We start from the raw sequence: 18,677 nt of genomic DNA, 5'->3' as shown, positions 1-18,677 counted from the left end.
AAAGTATCCAAATAAAATTTTTATATGTTACACGCAAGACTTACCCATAATGGCAGTGAGTCTGAAAATTTGAACTTCAGGGAAATGGTTGCTTCATTAGCATTATTTTATTTTCTAAAATGCAAAACCAAAAATACACAATTAATTATTGAAGTCATCAAAGCCATGTGAAACAGTCAACTCTTCATTGTTTATGGGCAGTTTTTCTTAATATTCCACATATCAAATATGCATATAAACCACAAATAAGATTGCATCTGTAGATATGATGTGGAGAAAATTGATATTGTCCCCAAAGCCTCACTGGTCTCTGAGCAACATATATAGACTTTCAGCAGACACAAAGCCCGAACCAAATATTCTTCTAGATTTAAGCTGATTTTAGTCTCTACACCCCCAAATGATTAGTAGCTTAATTAGCCATAACACTCTGCTACATGGGATAGTCACTACTCCAGACTATTAAGAACCAATTCTTTTTCCAGAGGTTCCTGTATCTGGTGTTCAAAGTTCTGTGTTCAGAACTACATATATATAGTTCAGCAATATATAAATATATATGAAACTCACAGCACAAATCAAGAGGTATCAATACCTACTGATTATATAAACTAGAAAGTTTCAATTGGTAAGTTTTTTTTCATCATAATTCAAAAACATTGCACATATGTCCCAATACCCCTGAAAGTAAATACCTCTGGAAGACAGCAGGTATTAACTTTTAATATAGAAGGTATCCAGAAAAGCTGAAACATAGGGGGCACATTTATGAACAAACCCTGCCTGTCACAATATCTTGAACATCAGCCAAATGAAAAAAAAAACCCAATAATTACAGACTAATTAAAATAATCTTTCCAGGAGATGCTATTATGGAGTTTAACAGCAAAAGTAGACAAGGAGATTTGTTGTAATACAAGCTACCACAGGAAGAATTCAGAATTTTTAATGCAAAATCACAGAAGAAAACTCTCTAATTTCTTAGGCAGTCACTGTGACGAAGTAGGGAGAGCCTATTCCCTCCTCCCTTTTCCTGGCTGCAGTCAACCATTCATCCTTCTGACTCAGAGCAGAAAGATCTATCCTACTCCGATAAAACAGCTGATGTCACTGCAAGTTTGTTCAAGGAGCTACAACAACAGAATATGACTCTTTTTTTTCTTTTTCAAACAGAATTTGTTTTCTCATGGATTAGCTCCTTACCAGTGTCAAATGATGCCAGCACAGGGCCACCTGTGGGAGCACATGGCTGAGAACAGAGAGGCGGTGGGCCAGTTCTTTCAGCACCAGCCAGTCAGGCTTCCTTGCTTGTATATGCTGCCAATTTTCTAGCTAATGACAAATTAATTACAATTTTTCAAAGGATTTCTGAGCATTTTCAGTTAAGCATCTAAGAGACAAAATGCCAGAAACTCTTACATACTCACTTCGAGAAAACAGCCTTTTTAAGCTGCATTCATTTCACCAGTAGAACGAGAAAGCTTCAAGTACTTCTGGCATATTTTTCAGAAAGAAATTTGGACTTGAGAGCTGTATAAAGGTCTCTGCTGTATACTGCCTTTTACCCACATGTCAGATGATTCATCTACTATTGTCTATTTTAAGCTCTATAATAACCAAGAAGAGATCAAGCTTTTAAAAAAGATCCAGAGGTTCCACTCTGCAATCAGAAATCAGTTCAGTTGAGACAGCACACAAGAGAGCATGTTAGAACTAAAATAATGCTGAAAATAAGATTGAAGTGTATTCAGAGTTACATACTCTCAGGTCTGTGGACAGCCTCAAAACAGTACCTGAAACAGCTTCCAAGTGTTGTAGGAAAGAAACTCCCATCTAATGCTTTGAGAAGTATTAAAGCCTGCAAGAGTGTGAGAAGTATATCCGGCCTGGGCTGCCCGCAGTCTCAAGACACTGCCCCAACTTTTACTACTAACATGATCTCCAGCCTCTTGATGCCACCACAGCAGGAGACAGAAAAATCTGTTTCAAAAAAATTAAAAAAGGAAAAGCTTCTGTTGCTCTGTAACATAAAAGGAAAACCGTGAAGACAGAAAAGAAAGGGATTTGTACTAATCTTCAGAGAGGAAAACAAGGGCTGAGTTTTCATTTATTTGCCAAACGCTAGTAGTCAAGATTACTCAAAATAAGGACAGAATCTTTGGGCCTTGCTCTCACACAAGATGCCAGGAGATCTGGTTTACTTAATGAACTGGGATTACCTTTATAGCTTTAAATACCACAGCTAACTTTCATCTGATTCTTTGCATCTTTTGCATCCCTAAGAGTCAAAAAAGCAAAACAGGACATATATTCAATTATTTCCTACACTATGCTTTTTGTATCAGCAGTAGCCTTCGGTGATCTTCCAAGGAATTATTCACTATAAGTGCTTATAAAACATTTTTTTAATTCTGTATTTGATCCAACTGTCTTAAAACAAGAGCTACTGTCATTTTCATAAAATGCCTGATCTAATTTACTGTCTTAATACATTAAACATAAAAATGTGTTTCATGACTTTGGATGAAGGACTTTTGTAATACTTCCTTGTAAGCATTTCAAAGAAATACAAAAGTTCTGTGAGACATTTTAAATCTTCTGCCACGCTTTAAGAAAACAAGAACAAGTTGTATCTCCAAACAAAAAGACCCCTGATGTTCTTCCTCAACCTAGCTGAAATAACCAAACTTGGAAGTTCAAGGTATTTGAGCTACAGGGCTCACATAAGGCAGGCAAGCTGAAGAAGAAGAAACATCTTAGGAAACATCTTCTGCAAGTTCGTTCAGCTACAAGAATTCACTCTTTACTATTAATCTGTGGCATCTCTTACAAGAAGAAAATAAGCTGATGAGTGAGCACCCATTTCTTTTCCGTTTCACTTCCTTCTTAATCCCTAGAAGAAAAAAAACCCCAAGAAATCTAGAAAAATTAAATTTCTCTGAATAGCTTAGGGACTTCGCACTTTATCATGCCTTTTAACCAAAATTCTTTCTGTTCAGATATAAAGTATAATTAATCACCAACTAAACAACTTAACAATCTTTTTGTTAGCATTTAGTGTCACTTCAAAAATAAGCCAACAACATTAAAATTTCAATTAAACAAGTGACCCAGAACAAACTTTGTGAAGACTTGACCTTTGTGAATTAAGAAAACGCTTCTGTTTTTAACTGCTCATTTTTGCAATGGACTATTCCAACAGGGTGGTGGTGGTAAGACAGTAAAAACAAGCTGACAAAATTCAACATTTTTAAAACAAAAAAATATAGATTCAGTACAAAGAGGAAAAAAGTATACCCTAATCCATGGTTACAATGTAGAATTAGCAAAACACACACACAGAGTAGATGACAATCCAGTACAAAACAGAAGCAAAACAGAGAAAACTGGAATTCAGAGAAAGACCAGGAGAAGCAAAGGCAGCAAAATACAAGAGCAGATGCAAAGGTAGAATAAGATTATGTCAAGGTCTTGCAGAGAAACACAAGCAGCTTGAATTTGAATGTAATTAAAGAAGGGAAGACAGAGAGTGAATTTCAAAAAGGTGATGATGTGATAAGAGTAGCAAACAAAGAAGAATATCCTAGCAACAGCTTTTTGGATATAAGGCTGGAGAGATGCTGATTCATATTCATGATTCACTTCCCATCGGCCACCTTCCGCAGAGCCTGGAAGTCTTTCAGAATCTGAGAAAGCCACAGAAGGAAGAAAACATCCAGGTGATTCTTGGAAATTGTTTTTAGCTTTGCCATGACAAATGAAACAAAGCCTGAGGGCAAATAAGTCATGCTCAAATAAGTCATGTTCCAATACACCATGCTAATTGTCCATATACATACACTTCTCCTATAATAAACACAACAGAGTTAAGCTGCCTCTTGGTTACTGAGAGATAAAAGTACACAAACACCGGCATACATATTACATCGTCTCTCATGACCGATTTGGTCACATTCAAAAACTTGTAGGCTGAAAAAAGCTTTACCTTCACACAATAGAGGAAGAAAGCAAGCAGATGCTATATGAGGTAAATATTAAGTGAGCTAGAAAGGGTGTTTTAGTTCTGTGGAATATGGAGATATACAGTGTGCAGAAACAAAACCAGTTCTACAGCATCCAACTTCATAATAGAAGTACAATTTTTAAAGAGTAAAATTAGTTATGGCTACAATGAGAGCCATGAACTAATCATGAGAACAGTAAAGGCAGTATATAAGCACTTAAGAACATAAGCCAGCTTTCATGCTGCCTCATATGTTAAAAATATAGGAAAAAATACAGTGAGGCAAGCAATCTATTCTTAGCCTGATTTTGTAAGGAATTCAGACTTGCACTGTAACACTTTACCTACATAGAAAGGTGCCTTACACCTCTGGAGTGCAAACCTGCTCCAATAGTTGGGTAGGAATCTCAATTATATCAGTTCCCTACAAATTTTCACTAAAACAAATCAGTCTGAGGATACATAGTTCCCCATTATTGCACCAAAGCAGAATGACACAGTCTGAACTCAAAAGAAGGAAGATGTCCTATAATTATTCCAATGACAGGTAAGATTAAATTGGAGATTATGCTACGTTACGCATAAGCAAGTTAAACTAAAATGACAAGAAAACAAAATTTGCTAGCTTTGCTATTCAGATATATACTTGTCTATAAAAAAAAAAAAAGACGATGCAAAGAGCCAGGTAAACATGAAGAGTGAGCGTTTACAGGTAATTTTTCAGACTGTAGAATGGATAATCAGAATATAAAATGAGACTATAAAAATTTATTTCATAGCAAGAAGAATGAACCAGACAAAATTGTTTTACTCCAAAAATGTTACTTTTAAACAGTCAAACACTTGGTCTTGCACAACAAACCTCTTACAAATCACAGTAAGCAAGGCTGACAAAACCTCAAGTGATCACCTAGTCAAACACACCTTACTTAACCTTCAACCAAAATCATGTGTAGCACTGCTCGTCATGGTTTTTTTTAATTTAAAATCAAATAAAAGTAGTGTCTGTGAACAAGATGCAAACAGTAATACCTAAATCTGAACGTCTATAGAAGAATTTTTCATAGCTAGCTCAAAGCCACTGGCCTAAGTTCCATATATTTATGGAACTTACATACTGTGGCAAGCATAGAGGAAAATTCCGTATTGTTACAAGACATTAGCAGATACCTAAAAGAAGGTAACTCCATAGGAACGAGCACAAAGGAGAAGATTTTATACGGACATACGCACAAATGAACACTGGACAAAAAGCCACCCTTTTCAAAGAATATGAGCAGCAACAACACAAAATCATGAGAAACAGAAAAAAGGAGAAGCAAAGAGCAGTAACAAGAAAATATTTAAGCAGGTAACAAAAAGGTCTGTTAGTAATTGGAGCCTAACAATAATATACCAGATGTGAGTTCAGTTTCAGAAAAATTCAGATTTGTAATATATTGTAATAAAACATAAGAAAAGGTGTTCACAGGGAAAGTAGGAAAGGGGAAAAAGACTAAATCAATCCAAATCAAAAGCCAACGACACATTGAGAAATTAAGGTAACATTTGGAAAACAAAACAAAAAAGGACTCAGTGGATTAAATTTGGAATGTTAGAAATTAAGTTTAACTGGTAAATAAAATAACAGAATTATTCTTCCTGTCACAGTACTATGGGATCTTTTAAAATGAAAAGATACTGGAGGGGAATGAATGGATAAAACTTTCTTAGCAAAAAGTTGTAAAAGGTTTGATTCCAGCCGCCTTTGCACACCTCAAGCAATCTTCTGGTCTGAAAGGTGGCAGGGAGGGATCTTGCCAAAGAACAGCATGTCAGTAAGGGCATGAGCCACAGAGCAGCAATATTCTCCTCCTTAGTCCTTTCTCTGTCATGTGCCCCTTTCTATTCTGAAGCACTTTATTCCCGCCTTAATTTATCCCGATAGTGAGATTAATTGCATTGGACAGGATACACTGAGATGGTCCACCCAGTTCCGCTGTGCTAGGAAAGACTGGCAAAACAGCAGAACCAGTCAAGCCTTGCCAGCTGATGCCCCAGAGCAAGGAAAAGAGACACAACCTAGAGCAGCATCTCTCACAACCAGGGCAGTAATTCAGGGCTGACTCTACCTGTCCTGGTCTCAGGCAGCATCAGACAGAAATTGTATTCCCCTATATTTTTCCCCATACTGCTTGCTTTTCCAGAGTTACCATCATTCCACACTTCTATCCTGAACAGCTGAACTAAACCCTGCTACCACTAGAATGACTGTTTGACAGAGTAAGGAACATAAACACATCAAATACTCCTTTGCAGAAAGAGCACTACTGGTTTATTTCCCGCAAAAGTACCTGGCTTTATTTTTCAAAATATTTTAGGTCTTGCTCTGACTGTATACAGCTTACTCGGTATACTTCTAAACTTTGCACTGAATTTCTCACTCTATTGTAATTAAACCAGTTTATTCAGAGCCCCAAGCTATTTTAACCTATTGTACAGAAATCACACAACCTTAAACACATAGTACCATGAGCAAACTAACTCTATCAGCATAATGGGCTTCCTAAAACAATAGCACCCAACTCATTCAAAGTTAACAGACTTTTTTTTTGTAATAAAAAAATATAAAGGGGAGGGGAAAAAAACCCAACAGTCATATACATGTGTTTTACTGAATTTAGATGGTGAAATATCAAGCGTTGAATAAAAAACAGGAAGAAATAGCCAGCATCCATTTTTTGTTCTGGTTTTGAAAAAAATCAAGAGGATGTATCCAAACCACAGCATAATGTTACTGGAATAGAAATTTCACCATGCACAACAACAAACAGATACAGCGCACTATTTGTAATATACTTCAATTCAAACATTTTAAATTAAAGATCCAAGGACTTATAAGAGTCTAAGACTCTTCACAAAATTAGTGGTTCAGTTTTCTGGACCATGCTTGCAAATATTTGGAAATATCTGGAAAACAAGAAGATTCTAGTGGATTGTAAATATCGTATAAAAAAATGAGAAGGATAAAGGAAAGAGTCAAAGAGCTGCTGACTATTTACCTCCATACCAATTGAGGGTGAAATAATATAATAATTAGCTTGGTTCCTACCACAGAATTAAAAGCAAAAACACAGCAAATGCCTTGATTTCAAGGATTATTATTACTGCCAAGCAAAGTATGGTTTCTTGAAATGATTAAAGATTAGTTAACAGAACTAACTATAACAATTACCCTACTTAGATTTTTCCAATACATTTGGCTACACATCACATGACATTTTAATAATTTGCTTTAAAGTCTCAATTAACTAACAGGAAACTCAGTTGATGGATTAAAATGAAATATTTTGAGATCCATATTCCTATTTAGCAAAAAACAATGAACATGATTCCTAGTGCAACCCCCTAATAGAACGGTAACGAGCAGGTATGCACAATGAGATATACAAGTTACAGCTTAAGCAAATGACCTGAATCATGTTTAAAAACAGTCACAGTCAAATAAAATGTATTTAAATAGTTAAATATTTTAAATACATATCATCATTTATTGTGATTTTTCCTACATTTAATATTAATTTTTATTGTGTTTAATTTTATTTTTTTTTCTTTTAAGAGATGAGCTGGATTTATGGTGCTAAAACTGACAGGACTACTTTTTGAACTTCTATCCTCCCTGCAACCAGCAGGGCACCACCCATAATTAGAAGTTATATTTTATATAAGCCTAAATATTGTGTTCTGCTATGTTTATTAAATAGTGTTTTTGCATTGAATGCATTTTGACATAAAGACAATGATTTAGGAAACTGAAAAAAGTTGCAGCTGCCAAATTGGGCAGTCTTAGCAACAGACAATTCAGAAGAATTATTAAATCACAATGTATAATTATCTAACGTAAGTGCAATACAAAATTAAAGATGGATAATGCAATCCTTGTGTGTATAAAAATGCAGTGCATGCAGAAGCCATCTTGCTTCTGTACACAACCTACAGATACACTGTTCAGTGCAGATGAGAACGACTGCAGACAGCAAGTGCGGGATGGCTGAAGCATCAGTACCTTTATCGTTGTTACAGATGTATCAGGTATCTCTACAATGTGCAGACTTGAAATTTCTTAAACTTAAGACTTTTAAAATCTTCCTGGCGAGCAAAAGAAGTGAATTTATGTCTAATTTAGCACACAAGACCACGCAGACTTATCTCATCTGTACAGCTACAGACAAGATTTGGTATTTGTTTATTTTCTGAAAATAATGGTTACTAGCTATACTCCTTCCAGTGTTCAATTAAAAAAAAAAAAAAGAAAAAGAAAAAACAGACTTGCATAAAATACAACTTCTAATTACAGATGGCATCCTCCCAGTTACAGGAAGGATAAAACCTTGAAAAGCAGTGCTGTCAGTTCTAGCACCATAAATGAAGCTCTGTTTCTCAAAGTACTTTGAGAAACAGACTTCAGAATGAACTGAAGGATCCTCCATGCCCAGTGACAAAAGTAAAACGTCATCCTACTCAGATTAAATCTTTAGTTTCTGCTGTTCTATGAATTGTAATTTGACACATTCATATAACATTTATCAACTTGATGAACAATGATCTTAACTTGAAAAAGTTAAAATGTGCTGGAAGGTTTCAGAATGCAAGGACACAGCTTTTAAGCATTGTTCTCATAAAAGCAGCAGATAATTTAGTTCAAGATGAGTTTATAGCAAAATTATGCTTTTCAGATAAATATCTTAACACTTACAGCAATATTCACAGAGAGTAACTGTAGTCTAGGAAAGCTAATCTCCCTACGCTTCCTTTACAGTTCATAGGGAGAGATAAGCATATTTAGAGAGTTTCAAGGCACTTAAATGCAAGTTTCCTGCTTTGAATGAACCTCTTCTTTCCAAATGGTATCAAGAGCCTCTATTGGCTAACCCTTCATAAGCCCACTCCACTTCAAGTACACAAAAAAGATAAGACTGTAATTGGCCTCAAAGAGAAAAGCACCTACTTCCCTGCACAAGATCTCTTTCTTCACCTAATTCAAGTTTTACAGAACTTCTCCATTTCCTGTATCTGTTATTGCCTCAGCGGCAGCTAAAGCACTCTAACAGATCATTTTTTGACCTAACTGAAGAATGACTTTGCTGATACATCAAGCAAATCTGCCTTGCAAGTCATGATGCTTTCTTAAGACCTGCTCAGGATTCCAAGAAAAAAAAAAAGAAAGAAATGAAACAAACATATGCATTTGAAATTGAGGAGGGGTCTGAAGAGCTGAAACTTGCAGACAGATGCCACCATGACACCTTGCAAAATATTTTAGTGTTACCAATTTTGCAATGGAACATACCAGCTAGAAATCAACTGCTCATACTCCTCTACTCTTATCCAAGATCAGATTTTCTCATAAAAAGTATGTTAAAAAGTATTAGACACAGTTCACTGGGCTACAAATAACTGCATTGCTGCCTCCAAATCACTCTGGCATCTTGGAAATTTATCACCACCACTGTGGTGGAAAGTCTCAGAGTATCACAATACTAAGAAGAAAAAATTCCTTATTAACTAAGGTATATGCTATGCAAACTGATTAATGCTGTTCACATAATAAAAAATGTTTAAGGCTTACTCAGTGTATTAAGATAACATTAAAGTTCCCACAAATACACAGAGTAAAACACTTCTGTGATGTTTGTAAATTTTTCCTAATATACTATTTTACAAGACCTAAGTAGTCTCATAGAAGGCTTCTCAAAGAAAACAGAGGTACGAAATTTTAATCCATGCAGTTCCATGAAACATGCACTACAGTGAGTGTCATAATCAGATTTAGGTGCTTCTGTTTCTCTTTCTAAAAATCTCAGTGGTGTTCTCGGCTCAGCAGCTGTTGCTGCCATTTGGAGGCCTTCTGTTGAAGCTGTCATCAGTGACATCAACGTTAGTTTTACTCCAAACTGAAGACAAGCAAGTCAAAATATTTGTGAAGGGCTAAAGGTGCTACAATGAAAACCATTGCTCATGACAAATGTAAATGCATATTCCCTATCCAAGATGCTATAGGAGGAAAAAAAAAATATTATTTTTTTTTTTTTGTATCACAGACAGTTCACAGTATATATCTTCAAAGAATACAGTGTATCTCTCTTCCTTGTAACAGAATTCAAGATCACCAGTTAAGCCAAAGAACTAATTGTACACAGTAAGCAAACCGATATCTTACCAGCACTACTGGTATGGGCAATTCCTGCAATCTTCACAACTCTAAGAATGGAAGACTGTGCTACAACCAGTGACAAATAAATGAATTTTAGGAGTAACTATTCACCAAAAAAAAATAAAGCTATCGTGAACCACTTATAATCTATTAACATTATTCTTTAAGCAAAAATAAAGTACATGAGAAAAAAAAAAAAAAAAAGGCTTCCAGCAAAAACTGAATATTGCAAACAAGTGGCGCATTCAATTAATGTATGAGAGCAATTACTTACAAATCATCAGTCAGATTTTGCTTTTGAGAACATACAGAAGAAAGGATATCCTTAAATTCCAGTAACTAGTTCTATCCTTTTCAGTTCATCTTCCAGTTCTATGACCATGATGGGTTGAAAGATGACTATTTTGGAAAATAAGCCAGAGAAATAACCCCACTCTCCATTTCTACAGCTAGTTTTAATATCTATCTTCAGGTGCTAAAACCAAGAAACTGGGGTTTTTCAATGTAACCATCACAATTGACAGCATCTTCCATTCAGAGCAAAACTCACTGATTTCACAGTTGCAGCAGTTCTGAGTTTTAATCATGACTGCAAATCACACCACTATCATTTCAAATTAAGTACCAAAAAAAATGAACACAACAATACCTATGAACCTTTCTGATTAACATGATCTGCCTGGTGTCTTGCTGTGACACCAGCAAGGACAGAATCTAATTATCTAGGGACATTTTGGTGTCTTCGCTATGAAGACATCTCAGTCTCATTTGCTATAAATCTTCCAAAATTTGCAACAAATCAAGGAGGAATCCTCCTCGGTGAACAACCTTCATTACATACCATCTCACCCATTCCTCAAAGCACAATTGTTCCTCAAAGCACAGTTCTTCCTCCTCACTACATAAGGCAGTGATACAATGAGGAAATCCAGAGTACGGTAATATAATTACAAATTTTCTCATTTTCTTCCACTACCTTGCTCTCAAGTTTTCCCACCCCATTAACACATCATCACCTGGAGCTTCTGCCTAAAGTGCCTTTCCTGGCTCACATTCCAGTCTTCCTAGTTCAATATTCCATGTGCTCTCTCCCCATCATAACTCAAATTAACTCTGCACATTGTCAGACATTTCTTCTGTTATTTCTAGCCTCAATAATAAGAGCATAAAATGCCAAAAAATCTCATAATAGACTAATGTGCAATATTTAAGGAAGATGACATTCATGAGCCATACAGATTTCCCACACAGCACAGAAAAAAACCATTCCTGAATCAATCTCCGATTCAAGACTAAAACATTCAACAACAACAATGAGCAATAAATTTAACCAGAGCACTACAGGTATGGGTAGTCTCAGACCTCTCATGCTTGGAACTGTACAGAGGGCTCAGTAATACCACTGAGAAGACACACAAGTGTGTACATAATATACATCAATGGAAACTGAGAAAATCTTGTGTGCATGCATAGGTAACATGCACTAAGCAAAATCCAAAGATTTTTTTTTTTTTTACTACACGGATAATATGATTGTGCATCATTTTTGAAGCCAGGATGTCTCACCGAGCAGGTCTAAACGGACAAACTTGTAGGCCCCTATCCATACTCAGCAGGCACTATTTTTAAGCTGAATGACCCACATAGACAAACACATTAAGATATTGCTAAGCTATCAAGAACACAAACTCTTTTCACTTTCATAATAACATTTAACCCAAAATGTAACAATAAAAACCTAGCTTCGTCAAAACACCCAAGAATCACATGCAAAGACACGAATACAATGTATCCTTATAAGCTTTTCTTCTTACATCTCCCATAGTACACCCCTCTAGTAGTGGGTACCAAATCATTACAATGACATCTACGATGCTACATACTTACACTTTTCCCTTAAGTGATAAAAAGGTAGGAACCCTCACTGATACAGATAAGGTAAACTAACTACAGACTCAAAAGTTCCAGAGGAAGGATTATTATATGCATGCCCACATCTAATCATCATCTTTAAGACTACAGTTCCACTGCTAAGGTTGCATTTCTCTCAATGGAGTAGTACTACTTGCCTACCCTAACTGCTGCTTTCCAGATGAACCTCAATGACAAGCAGTAGATCCAGAGCAAAAAAGATGATCCAGCTGAAAAGATTTATTTTACATTTTAATTAACCATCAGCCTATCTAATTGATCTCACACTTCTACAGTACCAACACAAAGAAAGGAGCAAGAACTCATGCTGGAACCACCCCTCTTGGCTACTGCACAGATCTGGATCTCTTTAAAAGAGCTTTTAAAAGAAGATGGTATGTGTAATGCACGGATTCCAGGGAAGTACAACCAATTAAGTGTGACCTATAACAAATAAAGTAGAAATAATGGAGATGTGGATAATGATGATAGAGCAGGGAAGAGTAGACATGGCTGTTCCAAAGAGAGATCCTTACTTTCAAATCTCTTGGTGCACTCTGAACATGTGTATAAAGAGCAGAACTCGGTCACTATCATGGTCTACTTGTATTTCCAGTGCTGGAAAAGTCTTGCCAAAGGCTTTATTTCAGCCACAGCATAAGAAAGAAGAAAGACCATTGCATGAATAAATTGGTTAAAATACAGAAATTGTAGAACAGACATAGTTGGTGTTCTCACAGGGAAGGATGATACCAGTGGGGCTCCACAAGAGTCTGCGTTATTCAACGTACTCTAAATTATCCAAGAAACAGAAACAAGGTGAAAAGTTTTCCGACGCTGCTGTGCCTATCAATATTAAGTTATTCGGGAGATCAAGGAAAAGGCTGACTACAGTAAAGGAGGTGGTCTTTATCAGACTAGGGGACTGAGGAACAAAGCAGATGATAGTCAGTACAGATGAACTAAAGTGATGCAAGTTGTGGGGTGGAGGGAAGGAGAGAGAGAAGCAGTTCTAACTTTGCACATAACAAACCAATTGGCTTTGCACTGAATACTGCCAGCATTCAGAAATGAAAGTCAATGTTAGGAATTATTACGCAAAAAAATCAGTCCAAAACAGTTCACTGTCTGCCCATCTTGAATCTCACTAGCAGTCCTGGGGCCTTCAGCGCCAGAAGAGGATGTAGCAGAAGACAGTACTTTCAGAGAAGAGCAAAAGGTACGATCGAAGGCACAGAATGGGTTCTACAGGGCAAAACAAACAGGCAAGTTAGGACTATCTGGTTTCAGAAATATTCTGATAGAGGGAGAAAGTGATAAAGGGCTATAAAATCATATAAGGAACAGAGAGATGGATTGTTATATTGGACAGAGATGGATTGTTCACTCTCTTCCAGAAGAAATTTGGCAGCAAAGGAAACCAGTACAACCTAAGTTGAAAAACACAGAAGGTAGATTTTAACGTAACAAATAGCATACCCGTAGAATTTCTTACCAAAGTATATTTGGATGCCAGACATTTAGCTGCATGCAAAAAAGGGACTGGCCAAGTTTGAGAATAAAAATCCAAAGGTTACTAGCTACACAAAAACTACATCAGATTCAGAACAAACCTTTGCTGAAAATAGTTAGGGACTGAAAGAATATTCAAGCTAAGTATTATATATGCTTCCCCTGTTCTCACTCTTCCATAAGCATTCATTCATGTTCACCATTGGATGAAGAATACTGGATTATCTTTCGTCTGATTTCATTACAGATTAAGATTTTACTGAAAACTTGTCAGCCACTTCACCAATAACATCTGGATTTTCATCTGAAAGTCTCACTTGGTATTCAGGATAGTGCCAATATCACAGATACAGAGCTTTACACATATTTTCTAAAGGAACTTGCTGCAGCAGCTTAAAAAAAAAAATCATTCATTACACTATCAATCTCATCCCTGCCTGAAGTTACTGCACTTACTGCTACTAGCAGCACAAGAAACGCCTTTCTAACTACTACTTTACACCCATTCAGCTATCATCAAGCCATTATGGAAAAAACAAAACAGTGCTTGAAGGTTTAGGGGTTTGTCCTTCCAATTGATTTTTATTTTTAAAAAAAGTCTCATGCTGGAGTTATAATCATTGTGGCACTGCTAAAAATACACATAAACTGTGTAACAAAACAATTAAAAACAGGTTGAGCTTTACCAATTAGTTTTCAGCAGTTAGATTCAAAAAATTATTTAGGGTGACAATTCTCATGTTCTTCAATAGAACATCTTATTTTCTTTAGAAGTTTAATTACTGCTTGCATCAGTATTTTAGTTTTTCTTTTTTTTTAATTCAAAAACCAGCTTGATACAGATGTTTTCCAGTTTTCAAATCTTTGTTCAAAGGTGAGACTACAGTTCCCATTGTTATCATTTTGGTAACGTGGCATTCAAACTGCTGGCATTTACAGAACTCTCTTGTCTAAATTATTTTAAAATAATTTTGAGGATAGGTAAGACGTAATCAACACTAACTACTTAAATACTTCTTGCAAGAAGCTAAAGGCATTCTTTAATAACCATTATCGGTGTCTGTTTTGCTTTTTATGAAGGCAACACTGCTGAAAGAATCACACAATTTACCTCATCTGTGATCTAGCCTCAAAAATTACAAATAAAATCATTTACATAAGTCAGATAAAATGGAATAAAGCCAGGGAACATGTTGAACACATCTGTTTCATAGCTGACTCTGCAATTCTTCCAATAAAGCACGCCTATAGGATAAAAATTTCTTCTACCATGTCATTGGACTGTGTGACATCTCAAAATGGCAAAAGGCTTGTTCAGGTGCAGTTACACTGACAGAAATCATCTTAGCAATATGACTGACTTCAAAGACAGCACTTGCACAAAATAGACTGGTAAAGACTCATTTTTGCCAATAGAAGCTTGTTCTCAGTCAAGTTTCCTATTGTAGAGCAGGGTTACATTCAAAAGCCACAGGGATTGTATGTGCTGGGAAATAGATGTGGAGGAGCAGAAACTGCATACTTTCCTGTAGAATAACTTATTTAACAGTGATCCTGTTGAGTCTAGAAATGCTTAATATAACTTGAAATAAAGATTGAATTCAATACAGTATAAGGTTCTATTCTTCATAAAGATAACTCAAATTCATATGTATGAAGAAAGAGATACCTGATTTAACAAACACTAATACAAGCTCCTGTGTTAAAAAATACAGGAGACAAGAACCTGATGTTGTTGGAAAAAAAAACAACCACCACCAACAAAAACAAACCAACCAGCCATACATGCGCACAGACACCCCAGAATGACATTTTAATAAGGCTGTCATGTTACTTCTGCTGCAACTTATAGAGTAAATTAATTACTCTGTTCCTGTAAGACTTTCGAGAACTTTGAAAAAGATACAGACAAATCACACAGAGTCCAGCGAGAGTCAACAAAAACAACAACAATCCTGAGAAAACATGATCTGTGAAGAAATGGCCTGTTTTCACAGTTTAGTAACTTGAAGTCTGAAATAAAAGGAGGCAGAGGAACAGTCTTCACATATGCAAACACTTGGTGCAAAGAGTACAGAAATCATTATCCTACATAAGTAATAATAGTTGGACAAGAACTAACTGGCTTAACTAGCACCAAGACAGAGACTTAAGTTAAATATTAAGAAAAGCCTCCTAACTATAATGATAGTTATGTACTAGCTATAAATAGACCAGTGAAGAGGTGTGGTATTCCCCTCTTTTGAGTTTTTTAAGAAAAGATCAGACAATTGTCTGTCAGACATGATTTCAGTGCATTTGCTTCTGCCTCAAAGACAAGACAGACCTCATGAAATCCCTTCTCTTCTTACACATCTATCATTTCTTCATTTATCTAAATGAGAACCATTTATCAGTGTTGTCATACCTGAGCTTCAAACAAACAGTTTTGGCAACATAAACATCTGAAACATTTGAATTTTATTATATTGCTGTTGTCACACTGTTAGTGTACTTAGTGCAAAACATCTCAGGAACACAAAAGCAGCATTTTTTACTGCTGTAGATAATCCACAGAAATGGACAAATGACTGAATGGAAATACAGAAAGAGAAGTAAGGGAGATAAAAATAGTGAAGGACTCAAAAGGAAAAAAATGGCTGAAAACAAAGCTGAAGCAAAGAAAAAAAAACTTTCGCCTAAAGAAAATTATTTTCCTCTCATGTGAAAAACAGTTACAGTTTGTTGGTATAATTTCAAAAATATGCAATAGTTTTAGATATAGAAGTAAACATAAGTAAAAGGCTTCGCAAATGGACAGGAAAGAGTCACTTGCCTACAGGTCTCCCTACATTACAAATTCCTGACTCTCAGTTTTTAACGCACACTGCAGATACCCCTACTTTGGCCTTGCTCAAGTAAGCCCAACTTCAAGTGACCTCATTAAGCTGGGCTCTAAACTATGCCATATGTGTATTTGTGGGTCAAGTGTCTCTAGAGCAGTGGTTCCCACAGATGGAAATTAGTGCAATATCCTAACACTGAACTCCATCTTTCCTTTTCTTATAGTCACCAAACCTTCTGCAGCTTCTCAAAACATACATTTAAGGTAAATATATTAAAAACATCTCAGAAAAACCTGCAAACAAGCACATTTAGTCTAAGAAATTAGGTTAACGTAGAGCCATAAGCTGCATTTGTTGTTATTACTATATTACTAAATCAAGATCTCATGCTAAGATCCAGAAGTGAGAATCACAACTAACGGACCGCAGTCTGAACATGTTCCCACTGCCCAATCATGTTTACAATGTTATTTTGCAAGATATGTTCAATTATAGCATGCACAATCTATTTTGACCTATTCCTTAGTGCTATAAAACACCAGAATATTAAAATAGCAAATGCAGTATTTATTCGCTTTTAACAAAAATTATTCTTCTATCCCTCAGAAAAATTAGTGTGCTTAAGAGAATTCACTGAATTATTTTATTTTTATTTTTTAAATTTAATACTGTGTCAGTTCTACTTCAGAATTTTGAAAGCTTAAATTTAGAAATTAAACTTTCAGGACAGCAAACTTAATTGATTGCTAATTAGATAAACCTAGAGTCACTAGTCTATATACATATTTATATTAATTTGTCATACCTATGAAAATAAGCTCTGCAAAAGTATTAAGAGGTACTTAATTACACTGATCAGAGATGATAATGTTAACAGCAAAGATCTAAAAAAAAAAATTATTAGAAAATATGTTCATTACCCCAAACCAAATGTCTACCTCTCAACAGATCAGAACACCTTTGGCTGTGTGTTTGGTGGAAGAGGGGTAATCAATGAAGGAAATCACTCTATTATCATTCTCAGGTTGCATTTTATAAAAAAACATTATTTTCAGTTCAAAGAATGCTTAGTTAGATAGCCACTGAACATGAAAATAAATTACATGTTATTCATTACTTTTTGACTTTGCTGATGTAAAAAGTCAGCCTGCAGTAAAGATAATATAGGTGAAAGATAAAAAAAATTAAACTTAAGATTGCTAGTATGCAAAGTTTTTTTGAAGAATTCTCCACAAATACTTATTAACAAAGACAAGGTTTTAAAAAACAGTAACTCTGACTTGTTAATACTAAATTGTATTAATATGTAAATATTAACACTGTATTTTAGGAAATTGTAAGAAAAAATATAAAGTAAAAACTATAAATATGAATTAAATTTACAGGGTGACCAACTTTCTTGTTTTCTCCAGAAGACAACTTTATCTTTATAACAAAACAATGCCTTCTGCTTTTAGCCTGAATCAGATTTAAATTCCACAAGTCTGCACATTGACTAGCTTTCCTGAGAACCACAGCAAAGAACTACTGATGTATCTATGATCGAATTTGAAAGGTTATTTAGTTTTACCATAAATTATCTAGAGTTTTATCAAAATAAAGCAAAAAACTCCAAAACGAGAGCTTCCTTACCATGATATTAACCAAGAAGATAATGTTCTTGTTATACTACATTCATAAATTCTACCTGCCTAAGATATTTGCCTACTCACATACACGATAAAAGCTCTCAAGATTACCAAACGACACAGCTATCTTAGAAAAAGTTTCCTCTGACAGTTTAGAAATCTCAGCAAGCCAAGACAAGCAATTCAGAAACATCTGTTTGCTTCACTGAAGTCTTCCATTAGTGTCAGGTAAACCACTGATACAGAGTTCATCAAGACAAACTGTACACAGATTTTTCTCCAGCAATGAGTCAATTTGACAAAAATTACCTTGCTATTCTGCTTTATCAAAACACAATAAAACCTTGGAAAAAAATCAAATTAATTATATATAGCCTCATTATCTGAATCAGTATTCAGGTTCAATACATTTCAGTGGCAATCATGATGAAACACAAAGTGTAAAGAAAACAGGAATTGTAGCAAGCTCTCATTTTTTAATATATTTCTGAGGAAAGTAATTATTTACAAAGCCATTGTATGCAAAGGCATACAGGAAAGTAAAATTTCTTCATATCATATTTCTTTTATTTTCAAATGACAGTGAAGGATTTAGCCATCGGCTG

At 35.3% G+C, this 18,677-nt stretch overlaps 1 protein-coding gene across 1 annotated transcript in view; it reads right to left on the bottom strand.

The window, feature by feature from the left end:
* MAP3K2 (mitogen-activated protein kinase kinase kinase 2) overlaps window positions 1-116 on the bottom strand; it is a 28,221-nt gene extending 28,105 nt beyond the window's left edge. The window contains exon 1 of the mRNA XM_009701392.1: window positions 45-116. Within this exon, the coding sequence (XP_009699694.1) occupies window positions 45-48 (4 nt within the window). The 5' untranslated portion in view covers window positions 49-116. The remainder of the gene's footprint in view (window positions 1-44) is intronic.
* Between the last annotated feature and the right edge of the window lie 18,561 nt (window positions 117-18,677).

This window comes from Cariama cristata, unplaced genomic scaffold (genome assembly GCF_000690535.1).
Source record: "Cariama cristata isolate BGI_N322 unplaced genomic scaffold, ASM69053v1 scaffold34315, whole genome shotgun sequence".
NCBI lineage: Eukaryota > Metazoa > Chordata > Aves > Cariamiformes > Cariamidae > Cariama > Cariama cristata.
This window is presented reverse-complemented; position numbering and strand designations above follow the sequence as displayed.